Raw genomic sequence first — 15,261 nt, 5'->3', positions numbered from 1 at the left:
CTCCTCTCCTGTACATACTGCCCCCATCATACCCATCACACTCCTCCCCTGTACATACTGCCCCCATCATACCCACCACACTCCTCTCCTGTACATACTGCCCCCATCATACCCATCACACTCCTCCCCTGTACATACTGCCCCCATCATACCCACTACACTCCTCTCCTGTACGTACTGCCCCATCATACCCACCACACTCCTCTCCTGTACATACTGCCCCCATCATATCCACCACAGTCCTCTCCTGTACATACTGCCCCCATCATACCCTCCACACTCCTCTCCTGCACATACTGCCCCCATCATACCCACCACACTCCTCTCCTGTACGTACTGTCCCCATCATACCCTCTGCACTCCTCTCCTGTATGTACTGCCCCCATCATACCCACCACACTCCTCTCCTGTACGTACTTGCCCCCATCATACCCACCACACTCCTCTCCTGCCTGTACATACTGCCCACATCATACCCTCCACACTCCTCTCCTGTACGTACTGCCCCCATCATACCCTCCGCACTCCTCTCCTGTACGTACTCTCCCCCATCATACCCACCGCACTCCTCTCCTGTACGTACTGCCCCCATCATACCCACCACACTCCTCTCCTGTACGTACTGCCCTCATCATACCCATCACACTCCTCTCCTGTACGTACTGCCCCCATCATACCCTCCGCACTCCTCTCCTGCAGATTTAGATATAAAGGGAAACTCTGTGGATTCAGATGTAAGGGAAAACTGCAGGATTAAGGGGTAAATGGGAACAAACCCTGTGCATTCAGATGTAGAAGCGGAACTATGTTGACTCTGATGTAAAGAGGGGCACTTGTAATTAACTCTATATGATTAGAAATGTTATTTAATCACAAACATATATGTATAGTGTATACTACATAAAAAAATGCTGTGCATTGCTTTGTACAGAGGTAATGCATTTAATGTACTACAAAAAAAATGTAAAAAATTGGCGTGTTTGGGTTTGGCTTGACGAAAAGGTGGCAACCCTAGATCGGTGTAGCAGTGTATCAGACTGACACGCTGCACCACCGATCAACGCAATGTGGGGGCATGCGCCGGCAGTTATTATGCTGGACGTCATATGACGCCCAGTCAGGATAACTGAACCACAGTCCGACCGTCATTCTGCTATAGGCCGGGCGGGAAGTGGTTAAAAAAAAAGGGGACGGAGAGCTGAAGCTACACTCCGCAGAGCTCAGTGAGGAGAGTTCTGATAGCTGATTGGAGGGAAGAGACACACTCCCCTTCACACAGGAACAGACCTGAGGCTGTCAATCTGACAGAGGTTCCTCCCCCGTCACCTTTTTTCTTTTGGTGTCAGGAAAACTTGTCACAAGTGATTCATGCTGATAGCAGAGGAACAAAGAAGCAGATAGAATTGACACTAAGACCCCTTAGACACTGGAGGCGTTTTTTAGGTGCTTTAGTGCTAAAAATAGCGCCTGTAAAGTGCCTGAAAAATGCCTCTTCTGCAATCCCAGTGTGAAAGCCTGAGTGCTTTCACACTGGGCCGCTGCGCTGGCAGGACATCAAAAGAAGTCCTGCAAGCAGCTTCTTTGAGGCACTTTAGGAGCGGTGTATACACCGCTCCTAAAGCACCCCTGCCCATTGAAATCAATGGGCAGCTCCGCCAAAACGGTGCTTTGCGGGTGCTTTTAACCCTTTATTCAGCCGCTAGCTGGGGTTAAAAGCGCTCCGCTAGCAGACGAAAAGCGCCTCTAAAACGACGGTAAAGTGCCACTAAAACTAGCGGCAATTTACCGCCGACGTCCCCGGGCTTTTAGTGTGAAAGGGCTCTTAGTGCTCTTAATTGAGACAAGTACACACTATAGAGGGATATGCTTTGTTCATGTTTCATATCTATGGTTTACAACCACTTTAATTAACCAAAGGTTGCAGAAGGGATTGGATAAAAGTTACAGTTTATATATGAAACTCCATTGAGATTGTCTTTTATTTTACAGCATGCAGGTAGCGAAGGAGAGCTTTTTCAATCCACCACCTCTCTGCAGTCTGCTGACAGTATATGCACTCTGGAGTCCTGTATCCTGGAAGATACAGGTGAAGGTGAAGGTTGTGAGGAAAGTTTGGAAGACTCATCCTTTTGCTTGCCGGACGATGCTCTATCTGGAAGCCTCTCCATCACTGATGAGATAATGGAGCTACTCAATCAGAGAGGTCTCCGGGCTGATCCTACAAGCATTGAGCCTACATCTACAGCCTCAGAAAAGGCAACTAAAGAGGATAGGGAGGAGGTACATTTGTTTAGTAGAATTTTTTGTTAATTGTTATATCATGTATAGTTACTCATTAGCTGAATAAATACAAACTGGAGAAAAGGAAAACTGAATCTGCTCCTCATAGCAACTAATCAAATTATAGGTGTAATTTTCCTACAACAGGCTTAGAATATGAAGAGAGTCTGATTTCAACACTTTTTTTGCTTTATGTATAAACCATCTAATTGTATTTAAACAACTCTCAACCTGTGAAGATTTAGCGAAGGATAATAAGGAAAAGTGTATATGCCACCCTTTTTATACAATTCTCTGCACAATATTCTCATTCAGTGCTCTATTGTATGAGATCCTTTAAAGAAAACGCATCACACTGTAAATTCAGATTTGAAATGCTGTCTGTATAAGGGAGATTCTTCAACCTGTTCTGAAATCTATAACATGGAGAGGAAGTGAGGGAAACTTTTCCCTATGCAGACACAGACAGAAATAAAATCCTTTCTTACACTACTAGAATTTTTTTTGTTTGCCAATTATGTCCCTGTTGGGGAATTCCTCCCTACTCCCCTGACTGACACCCATCAAATAGGAAGTGGGAATATATATATGGAAACACAGACAGCAATTTAAAAATGACACGCAACCTAATTTACCTCTGTTCCTTTTTCCCCCACAATCCTCATTCTATCCCAAACTAAAAAAATAACATTTGTCTGGAATTGAACAAGTAGATTCTTTGCAGAGCAGTTGTTTAGCTCAATACAATTTGTAGGGATAGCCTTCTGCTGGTAATCAGGTCCTGTACTAGATGCCCTTTTTGGTGCCCATGTGTATAATGCTTTTATAGTTTAGTAAATATTAAGGTACCTTCTATATTAAAGAGGCTTTGTAAATCTTGACAACATTTTTGTCTACTTTCTGCTAGGAGTCTACAGTCTGTGAAATCAGTCAGCTGGAGTCTGTAGAGAGCCTTGGTGAGACTGAGAGGACTGGTTCTACTTCCCTTGATGATACTCAGCGTGTTTTTTCCAGTGGTGACTTGCCAGTCTCTGACTCAGTGGATGAGCTCGGGAACCAAGAACCATGTCCAGAGGTCCCTGAAGTTCCCTCATGCATTGGTTCTTCAGACGAAGACTTGCAGGGGAAAGAAAATAGTGAATCAAATGACATATTGGAAGAGCAAAAGAAAGAGGAGACTGGCCACAATACCAGTAAAAAGGATGCCTGTAAAAAAGAACAGGATTCTGAGTGTCCCGGAGAAGGAACATGTGTATCTCCTGTACTCAAGGAGAAGGTTGAAGAATGGGAGGTGACTGACAAAAATGATACAGAGAACCATGAGCAAGCACCAGAAAAAAAAGGCACAAAAGCTAAGAGAGACTCAACTCTGACCCCAGATGACCGGTTGCTGATTGAAAGGATCAAAAACTACTATGAAACAGCAGATGCCGGGGCATCATACCTCAGCAAAGAGGACAGCATTTCCTACATTCCCACTGGTGTAGTAAAAGACTCAATCTTAAGATTTAATTATATAATGCAGCAGGAGGTAAAGAAGGATCGAGAAAAGGTCATCTGCAGGACCAATGGCCTTATCCCAGAGGGCAGACAAGTAAGTTGTCATAGGAGGCCCCCATGTCTTACGGCTAAAGAAACCACAGCTGATCAAGAAAAAAACATGTTTTCCACAGAGCAAGAATTGGAGTACAAGTCCTGTGCTGAAATACGTAAAGCTTGGAAAGAAAAGGAAAAACCAAATATGCCAGATACTGGACAGGTCTTGAAAAGAACTAAGTCTCAGAGGAAACAGCTGATAGAAAAAGGCGGAGAATTGGTTATCGTCGAGGAGTCTGATCTAGAGCATGCAGGTCAACTGCCAAAAGAGGTTTCTTTAAAGAAGGAAACCGGGAAAGAGAAGCAGAAAAATAATGTTGAAGAAAATATAGGCAATCAGGAGGGTCATATTAAAACAGAACTTGCCAGCTTCACAAGTGACACCAATAAAGCCACTTGCTGCCCTCCGGGCATAAGCTTATATGAGACAGATGACTTATACCTAATTGAGAACTCAGAGAAAATAATTAATAAGGTGCAGCTGCTTGCGAAAATGTACAGTGAAAAAATTGGCAGGATGAAGACGCAGAAGAAGAATGGAGAAAACAAAAGAACAACAGCACAGAACAGGGCAACCATGAAGACCCTTCCTCAGGTTGTAGAAGAGCAAACGGGTGAAAGACACAAAACAGGTGAGAACTGCATAGGGCTCTTGTTACATTTTCTATAGAGAAAAGACAATCTTATGTATAGCTAATTAAAACCATAGTTTTATCTTTGTGAATATTATACACAATTCAAAGTTAATATATAAAGGACAGAGTGTAGGAAACAGCTCCATACAGCAGGACCTTAATGCCCCTTCAAAAAGGTTACAGGTATAACTGCTTTGTGATGCTAAGATTTAGACTGAAATAATGTTAATAATGTAAAAATGTTCCTATGTTACAGGCGTATGCTTTTCCCTGACTTTTGGTACAGCTCCCACCCAGCTGCCACTTGATGTATTCAACCCTGAAAATGATCCCCATACAGTTAACCTAACCCTAACACCTAACTTTATTCACATTAATTACCTAAGCCTAACTCTTACTTCCAAAACCTTGACCCTTATGCCCCGTACACACGAGCGGATTTTACGTCAGAAAAAACTTGGATGGTTTTTCCGACGGAATTCCGCTCAAGCTTGCCTTGCATACACACGGTCACACAAAAGTTCTCTGAACTTTTGACCGACAAGAACGCAGTGACGTACAACACAACAACGAGCCGAGAAAATTAAGTTCAATGCTTCCAAACATGCTTTGAATTGTTTCCGAGCATGCGTAGGAATTTTGCGCATCGGAATTTGTACAGACGATCGCTTTTTCGTATAGGAACTTTTCCCGACCAAAAAACAGAGAACATGCTCTCAATTTTTTGCTGGCTGGAATTCCGCCAGCAAAAGACCGATGGAGCATACACACAGTCGCATTTTCCGACAAAAAGCTCTCATCGGAGTTTTGCTGGCGGAATTTCCGATCGTGTGTACGCGGCATTAGACTAACTTTACTCTTAATATGTAACTGTTAAAAATGGATTTTCACCTAAATTATCATGCCAATACTAACTTTATGAACAGAAAGAATCAGCACCTGCATATAACAGTGTTGCAATATTCTAGTCAAAACTAGTCAAAACCTTGACACTTAGACTAACTTACCTCATAACATATAACCATGAAAAATTTACTTGCACTGAAACTATTATGCTAATACTAACCTTGAAAAAGTACCAGCACCCGCATATAACAGTGTTGCAACATTCTAGCACTCAAGTTGCAGCTCCTAAAATACTAGAAGTTTGACATTAAATTTTAATGGGATAATAAATGGAAGGCTTCACACACTCCCCTTTCCAATGCTATGGCATATTGGGCTTAGCTGTGGTGTTTTTGCGATCCCTAATTGATTCTCAATAGGAATATACTGGAAAAACAACATAGGCCAGCTTACAGCTCTGCTTGGTATAAAGCCCAGCTAAATATGTGGGGAAGACTGGAGGAACAGCCATGATTTCTGGGGCAGGATCTCCCTTTGGCTAAAAAAGGTTAAAAGCCCAAACCACAGAGTGCCATCATACAAGCAAAAATGAGACGCTAAGATGATAATTTATACACAAGCATTTGGTTAGAAAGTGACATGTTGTAAATGTGGGGGCACTTTCCATGTTCTTCCTGCCCAAGAAACAAAACAGAAAGAGAGAAGAAATCTCTCTATGTCAGGAAATATTCCCTCTTAGACAGTTGTCACTGGAATAGGTATCCACCTTAGAAGATTTCCCCTCACCTCCTGTTCTAGTGACAACTCTGAAATTCTGGATAAAATTCTGATAGGGGATTTAATATTTCCATACTCTATCCAAAACAAAATCAATATGAGTTTACATACACTTTGGGAACACATTGCAATTGATTTTAGCTTCTTCGCAAGGGTCTTTTTCCCAGCTGTAATATTTCACCAATCTGAATATGTTGTTTTGTTTTTGTCACCTAGAACCTCAGATATATGGGCATCTAACGATCCGAGAAACTTTACTTCAGATTAATTGTATTCAAGAAAATGGCCTTTTCCTTCCTGCAGTTCGTGAGAATTCTTCAGATCTGAACAAAATGGAGTCTCTAATGGTTCAGCTACCATTAAAGGAACAGGTGCCGCTCTCAAAGTCACCAGATATACATCTAGCGGTCATTGAACTAGAAGAAACATTACCTAAAGAAACTAAGGAAATGGAAGAGCATTCTGTTAATGCATTCAGACCTATAGAGGGATCATTAGTCATTGATGATTTTGTTCCTGAACTGGTGCCAGCATCTGTTTGTCTGCTAGAGCATGCCACAGAAAATGAAGTTTCTGAATTGAAATCATGTCCTTCAGAACTTGAAAAATTCACTGAAACTTGTGTTGAATGTACAGACCACAAAGAAACCAGTATTTTAGAAATGAATGAATCAGAAAAACTTAGGTTGTCAGAAGGCCAAAAGACAATTCATGGTGAACCAGAAAGTGATACCACCGAAGATCAGAAATTAGGTGGAGTGGGGGAACTTGAATTAATAACATCAATTAATTGTGAGATATCTCCTAAGGAACCCACTACAGTGAGAATATTAGGAGAAAGCTGTGATATGTACCAGAAGAATGTTGAGGTCTCAAACATAACACATCTTCCTGATGTACCAGAAGTCATTGCCCATGATAAGCTACAAGAATCAAGTTTACCTGAGCCAATAAATAGTAAATGTGTGACTGTGCCACATTGTATAAGAAAAGAAATTACCAAATTCCAGTCACCCATAGAAGTTCTGGAAAACGGCTCCCATTCAAGCTCTGATGACAATTTTGTTGGCTCCCATGATACATATGATAGCAAACCATCTGAATCAGGGGTTCCTAGAAGCAGAGGTATCTCTCCAGCTGTTATGGATGTCATGCAAAGACTTCAGCTTGACTCTACAATTTCTATTCCATCTCAACAAAATGCAAACAGTACAAAGAAATTAAGTATGGCAACTCGATCCTCATCCTTTAAAAGTAATACTTCAACTGCCAAAGAATTCCAAGGGATGCTGCAGCCACATGTTAAAAAACAGCAGAAAATTGTGTCAAATCCTGGCCTCTTCTCCCCAACAACTTTGCAAAGAAAATTATCAAGAGCAGTTGCCTTGTCCAAGAATGTTCCACAGTCTCAACCATCATTTACCAAGAGAAGTCCAATGACAAAAGCTAGAAGTGCAGACACAGAAACACAGCCTTCACTTACAAAGTTTCAATGTTCTGTTCGTAGTCCATCACCATATAGGAATTCATTATATTCTGGGCTCCCTTTTAGTGATACCAAACCTAGAGGCACCACAAGCAAAGCATGGGTGGATAGCAAGAAGGAGGGAGACATGAATCAGTGTGACTCCAAAATGACACAAGAAGGTGCTCCCAAGCCATTTCTTCGTCATTCCGCCACTCAAAAGGCAATCCACGGAAATAAAGTATTAGATGGGCCGGCCTGTATATACCCAGGTTCTGCTGTCCTTATAGCAGTCCCTTGTCCTACATCAATGAAACATACTCCAACATCCACAGCTTCTGAACCAAATTCACGGGTCCAATCACCACTAACACTACGTTCTAGAATGTTTTCTCCACCCCCTAATCAAAATACAACGGGTCCAAAGCCTTCCCGCATACCCTCTTTCTCTGGCAGCAGAGCTTGTGCATTCACTCCGCTTTCATTTAGTAGCCTGGAGAGGTCTTCTTCTTCCTCAGCCAGTTCTACTCCAACTTGCACAAGTCCCCCTGCTCGACCATGGTCACCTGGATTCTCATTCCATACTAGAAAACCTTGTGGAAACAATGTACCCACTGGTGCAGACCATCCTGTCAGCCCAAGTGCATTTAGTCCAACAACTGCACCAAGCGAAGAAAGCAAATTCTGGTGCGCAAACAAATCACCCCCATGTCCGGCTTTAGAAGGGGGTCCACTTAGCCCTGGGATTAGTACTCATGAGCTAACCAGCATCCACTGGCCTGATGTTCGGGAGCTGCGCACAAAGTATGGACCCTTCAAGACGCAGAAATCGATCACTCATGAAAAGAAGTATGATCTGAGGTCCCCAATTCCATTTAGACAATGCCAGTCTCTGGATGAAGCACCAAATTTATTCTTCAAAATTGCATCTCCATTAATGTTAGCACCCTCACATTCTACAACCACAGAACATAATGAAACAGTAAAACCATGTGAGAGCATGGAGAAATGGGACTGTGCTGACACAAAGGACAAAACCACTTTAAAGGCAAGTTACTCCACCACTGTTAACATACAGATTGGTGGTAGTGGTAGAATAGCCTCTTTCAGCAATGCTCAGGTGAGTCTTACACACCCCTTGTTGCAAGCACCAGAATATCCCACCTCACGGAAGATCAACATTAATGGAAGCACCTTAGAAAATAAAACAAATCTGTGAATTGAAGGACAAAATACGGGCGAGATGCATATGTCAATGCCACCTTTCCAAACTATGCTGTAAACTGAGAATTTAAAGTTGAAAAATGAATTCTCAGAACAGAACAATAATATATGCCAAAGATAAGACAGAGCAGTATGTCCAAGTGCACTTTTTTCTATGTAGAACTTAATGACAATGTGCCAATATGGCCAACATCATGATTGTTAGCCAAAATTTCAGTAGTTATAGGTTCATTGATATTGCACTTACCATGAACAATTTGCACCAAAGACACAACAGTCAATGTATTTTTAATGTAAGATATACTGAATAAAAAACATAGTTTGATCAACTGTAAAAAAAAAAAAAAAAAAAAAAAAAAAAAAAAATACAATACAAAAAACCTCCGTCCGCTTCAGTTGAGGACTTAATGCTTCAGATTGAGGCCATGATGAAATAGGCTTGGGCTTTACCACATTTGTGTTGCCATACAGGACAATGATATGATAGGCAACTTTTGCAGAACAGTGTTTGATGAAATTTAGTTGGTCGTGTACTGCCATCACAACCTTTGCCACTCTCTTCCTGTCTCTTATATTAATCCCCAATGTCAAGCACACCCTGCCCTGAAGGATTCAGCAACAAATCAAGGCGCTAGCCTCTCCAAATTGGCCATGATTTCTTCTAGTGCACTGTTATCACTAGAGTTTGAGGGCTCTCTTATTTGATTGTTATTAAAACTGTGGATCAGAAGTAGTCTGTCCTTTGAACTCTTCCTTTTAAATGGCAAAACCCCTACCGTGTACCAACCTGAGTATGGAAATATACCACCAGAAGTACAGTCCCCTCTGGTGACCCCAAGGTGCCTGTACTTACCCTTGGAAAGAACTCCTAGAGGTTAGCCTACTACACCAATACTGCTAAAATTTCCACTTGTATTTTAAAGATATAATTGATCTGATTCATTGAAGCGAATGGCTCCTCCTTAGTGACAGCTCTCCTCTATCTGATCATTATCTGACTGGCAGTTGTCCTTTTTGCCAGTCAGAGCCGTTTCCCATATTTCTCATTAGAATGAAGCTTAAATGGCCATTAAAGACAAGTTACAAGCTTCTGGGATAGAAGAGATGTTGGTAAAATTCCCAGATAGATGTGTAAAGTTTGGGACTTATCACACCAGAATGAAAGTGGCATAGCAGAGAGTGACATTTTTGATCACACTGTTTCCAAATGAAGGAAACTATTAGTTCCCAGATAGCAAGCAATTGTGCTGCAAGTTTGAAAATGACTTACTAAGCTATTGCTAGACTCGCCAAGCTTCACCAATTTGTTGCACAATTGCAGCAAGTCTGCATTGCATGACTCCAGATCAACTTTCTTTGCAAACATTCTGCAAGTCTGCTGCAAATTCTAGTTAATTTATGTTGTGCAATAATCATCCCACCACAGGGGTCAATGTGGCTGAATTTGCATGCTGAAGACTTGCAGAGCTCTTGCTGTAGACTCACCAGTGTAACTTTGCTCTTACTAGAGATTTGCCACACAAATTTGCTACAAATTGGAAAAGTGTCATCTAGAATTTGTGCTTCAAGTGCTCTGCAAGTGTATAACTTCCCAGTGAAAATGTGCAGCAAGTTAATAGACTTACAATTCAAAACTGCCACAAATTTATAGCAAGTTATCCTTGGTACCTCCTTTTGGCAAAAAAGAAAAAAAATGTTTGCAAACAAATGTGTGTACTTTATTAGTGCCTATTTGACGTAATGCAAACTTCTGAGTTTAAAGTGTATGTATAGTTAAAACTTTTCTTTTTAGTTTTGGTTAGACTAGGGAAAGGTTAAAAAAAATCAATTTTATTGCTGTTTTTGTCCTGTCAAGGAAATTTCCTTTTATTTTTCTGTTCCTGTTATGAGGATGCAACAGGATATAAGGTAAACCCTCTTAGACAGTTGTTACTAAGACAAGAGTCCCCATTGGAAGATAAATTCTTCTCTACTGTTCTTAATACAACTGTAAAATGTTGAATTTCTCATCCCTTTCTGTCACCAGGGTAAATCTCCCCAGCAGGGAAACAAATATCAGTAAAAGCTTGACAAATACTCGAAAGCACTTTGGCAGTAATTCTAATGAGTATCAATAAAAACCCATCTTATATTTACTGAATGCATGTAGCACTTATTAAGGAACATAACAGAACCTATATTAAAGAAGATGGTGAAAGAGCAGTGATGGTATGCAAACTGCAAGCAGCTCAATACCATTTTTACTTCACTTTGGGTTAGTTAAAGGCGCAATCTAATTAGCTGCTAAGAGCTAGAGTACTTTGAGCACTACTTCTTTCTTATACTACTTCTTGCTCATTTCAACAATCCAGTCAGAGGGTAAATAAACTTAAAGCCCATCTCCAGGCAAATATTGTGTCCTTCCTTTTTCCCTCTCCCCTCCCACTCATTCACGCTTTTAACTTAAAAGATAAGTTCACCTTTTGACAAAAAAATAATAAATGCACAATTTGTTTGCAGGTAAAAAAATTTGCATCTACTATTTTTTTTTTCAGGAGCCTGTAAAGCATTGCACCAGTGATCAGCAGATTGTTGATGCCATGCAGATTACCTGCAAATCTGTAATGCCCCGTACACACGGTCGGACTTTGTTCGGACATTCCGACAACAAAATCCTAGGATTTTTTCCGACGGATGTTGGCTCAAACTTGTCTTGCATACACACGGTCACACAAAGTTGTCGGAAAATCCGATCGTTCTAAACGCGGTGACGTAAAACACGTACGTCGGGACTATAAACGGGGCAGTGGCCAATAGCTTTCATCTCTTTATTTATTCTGAGCATGCGTGGCACTTTGTCCGTCGGATTTGTGTACACACGATCGGAATTTCTGAAAACGGATTTTGTTGTCGGAAAATTTTATCTCCTGCTCTCCAACTTTGTGTGTCGGAAAATCCGATGGAAAATGTCCGATGGAGCCCACACACGGTCGGAATTTCCGACAACACGCTCCGATCGGACATTTTCCATCGGAAAATCCGACCGTGTGTACGGGGCATAAGTGTACCTGTGTACTTGCACCTCGTATGAGCAAGCCGATACACACTAACAGAAAAAATCAATGAACTACCACAGCATTCACAACATCCACTAAGGCTGTTGGGACTTTGTCCTCATTTTTTTTTTGACAGCTAGCAGGGGGAGAAGACCCCCCCCCCCAGCTGTCACAGCAGGGGAGCGGGAGGGAACAGGGACCAGTCCTTTCATAACATTATATGTTACACCCTGAATGTGTAACATGTAACATGTTATGAAAGGTGAACTTATCCTTTAACTGAATCTGCTGCAACATGTCCCTCCCTGGTACATCTTCTGGGTGTGGGGACCAATGATCCAGTGCTGCAGCGTGTGCCCTACATTGACTGGTTCCCCCCAGATAACTTCATTTCACCGCTGCAGTCTTCTGGAGCCTAAGAGAACCCCATTACTGGACAGCCAATGGGAAGTATCCAGCTCACCCTGGCAGTGACATGAACACCCCAAGAAAAACCTTTCCATTCTGCAGTGAGGAATGTAGAACACATAGCACCTGGTGCCTTATGTGACCACAGGTTTGGGTAAGTAAAAGGGGCTTTAAGCAGCTTTTCTTACCCAGAGGTTAATGAGAGGGGGGTTGAGGTGTAAAGGGTATTGGTGGGGGGGCAGGTTGCATTTGGAAGGCTACATGAAAAAAAATCTATGTTTTTAATTAATAATGGTTATAGTTCATCACAGTAATTTTATCCAGGATTTTAGGATCCCTCCTTTAAAGGAGAAACTTTGATTATCAATACTAAAACAAACAATTTAAACCTCATACAAAGTTTGGAGGCCTGTGGCTTTTGATCATGTTGGGACTACACTTTCCTGGCATACTCGGACACTTTGTGACCATATTCTCTATTACAAGCACTTAAAGAGCAAGTTGACAGATACCACCCCTACAGTATTGGTACGCCCTATTCAAGCAAGAACAGAGGGACCAAAACAAAAGTAAATGTAAGCAGCTGTCGAGGTCAGAATAAAGGTAGCCTTAAATGTAAAGGCATGATCCAACTTTCTACAATTTTCTTCATAGGATAGTGCATAAACACAAATGATCAGATTTGATTGGACAGGCACGTTATAGGGCTAAAAGTATGTATACACCATTCAAAACGAATGTGTTCAAGTATTTCCAGTAAAGGATACTATTAATTCTACAACAAAGATACTTTAGACAATTCTGCGCTTCCAGGCTTGTAGCAACAGTTTGGGGAAGGTCCTTTACTGTTCCAGCATAACTAGGCCACTGTACACAAGGCTAGCTCCATGAAGACATGATTTCATGAGTTTGGTATGGAGGAACTTGAATTACTTTCACAGAGCCCTGGCCTCTAACTTCCTGAACAACGCTGGGATGAATTGGAATGCCAATCGTGAGCCCAATTTTCTCATTCAACATTAATACCTGACCTTACAAATGCTCCTATGGTTGAATGGGCACATACTCCCACAGACGCACTCCAAAAACTTGCAGAGAATCTTCCCAGAAGAGTGAAGGCTGTTATAGATGCAAAGGGTTATGGGGCAACTCTATATTAATGCCCATGGTATTGGAATGTGATATCTAACAAGCTCATATAGCTATGATGGTCAGCTGACCTTATACTTCTGGCCATATAGTGAAAGATTATGCCATGGCACCAAAAGGGAGGAGTGCTGCAATACACCTCCAAGCTAGCTTAATTTAAGGGGGAAAACTGTCCTGAATGGCTTAAAATATCCAATATAGCCAGCTGCTAATTCAGTTGAGATCGGTCAACTGGTCACCTGTGATCTTCTGCTAATGTTCATAGACATAAAGGTAATGTCATGCCTATAGACATCTTTAAATTTTCAACATTTCACAGATGCCATATACTACGTTTAAAAGGATTTTTTTCATTTCCATTTTTTCATAAAACTTGGAAACATTTTGATAGTTGTCTCCATCTATGGCTGTAATAAGATTGTGTGAATAAAAGTGTTTTCAATGAGGTGAAGATTAGAAAGCTGTTTGAAAGTCAGGAGATTGGAGATGTTTGTGGGATTTATGTATGTGAGCCATACTGTGATTTGGTTGCAGAATGTGAATTCAAAGATTAATGTCCCACCTTTCCTCCTGTTATAACAATAATATACCTTCATAAAAAAGCTTCTAAAAGCAGGCAGTCCATATATAATGTGCAAAGTTACATATTGCTACCAATCAGAGTTCAGCTTGCTGTAGCTAGAACAGTAGATGATAACTGATTGACTGCTAAGAGTTACAGCAATATCCTCTTCAACATATTTATATTGTCTCTTATTGTTGGAAAACAGTGGTGGTGCCCTATCATCATTTAGTACTCTCAGTTTGTTGGTGATGTGTTGGATGGAGAAAACACAATCTTGCAAGATGTTTTTCTCTTTACTATCTTGCAAGATGATGGACTTCTGAAACTTATAGCTCATTACTGTTAGGGCTCATGTACACTACAACATGTTATACTTACCTCCACTGTGCAGCTCGTTTTGCACAGAGTGGCCCCGAACCTGGTCTTCTGGGGTCCCTCGGCGGCTGTCTCGGCTCCCCCCAGCAAGGACTCTACACTTTCATGCGAGCTCCCTCGCATGGTGTTGAGTGCTTGCGGGTGCGCTCCCATGATACAGCCGGTGGCCATAGCCGCTCACTGTATCATTCGGCCCTGCCCCCCGAGCCAATGGCTGCGCTGCTTTCAATCCATCCACTCTAGCCAATCAACGGCCAGGCTGAGCAGCGAAGAGGATGTCGGGAGTGAGCGCGGCATTTTTCAGGGGTCAGGTAAGTAAAACTGGGGGGGGGCGGTATTGTCGGATGTTTTTTCACCTTAATGCATAGAATGCATTAAGGTGAAAAAACTTTTACCTTTACAACCCCTTTAAGGAGCTTTTGGCATTTTTTTTTACCAAAGCTCCCAAACTTAACTCCATAAAAGCCTATGTGTCCATGTACACATAAGCTTTTACAAGAGTTTAGAAGCTGCTGCGGTTAGGGGAGGTTCAACCACCCTCTCCTGAACGCGGAATTGCGTTCGAGATAGAAACGTTTTGACTGCTGGCCGCAAAACGCGGCACGATTTTGCCTCATTTTGCATTTTCCCACGGCCGGTGGTCAACATAGTCTGTGTATACATGAGCCCTTAGACTTTATGTACACCAGCCTACACTGGCAACTCCTAAACTTTTGGCTTTTTTTTGCCAAAGCTCCTAAACTCAACTCCATAAAAGCCTATGTGTCAATGCACACATTTCACTTTTAGCAGAGTTTAGGAGCTGCTGTGTTTAGGTGAGCTTCAACCTCCCTCTCCTGAACGCACAAGAATCACGTTCAGGATAGGAACGTTTTGACTGCTGGTCGAGGGAAAGCACGCTGTGCG

General features: G+C 41.8%; 1 protein-coding gene across 2 annotated transcripts in view; it reads left to right on the top strand.

Moving 5' to 3' along the window:
- Positions 1 to 13,742, top strand: part of PLEKHG2 (pleckstrin homology and RhoGEF domain containing G2) — a 148,059-nt gene extending 134,317 nt beyond the window's left edge. For both annotated transcript variants that reach the window (XM_073598777.1, XM_073598776.1), the window contains 3 exons: positions 1,990 to 2,280; positions 3,188 to 4,508; positions 6,351 to 13,742. In XM_073598777.1, the coding sequence (XP_073454878.1) occupies positions 1,990 to 2,280; positions 3,188 to 4,508; positions 6,351 to 8,818 (4,080 nt within the window). In that variant the 3' untranslated portion in view covers positions 8,819 to 13,742. The remainder of the gene's footprint in view (positions 1 to 1,989; positions 2,281 to 3,187; positions 4,509 to 6,350) is intronic.
- The last annotated feature ends 1,519 nt before the right edge of the window (positions 13,743 to 15,261 follow it).

The sequence above is a fragment of the Aquarana catesbeiana genome, linkage group LG09, assembly GCF_042186555.1.
Source record: "Aquarana catesbeiana isolate 2022-GZ linkage group LG09, ASM4218655v1, whole genome shotgun sequence".
Taxonomy (NCBI): Eukaryota; Metazoa; Chordata; class Amphibia; order Anura; family Ranidae; genus Aquarana; species Aquarana catesbeiana.
Note: the sequence above shows the minus strand (reverse complement) of the source record. Positions and strands in the feature narration are given on the sequence as shown.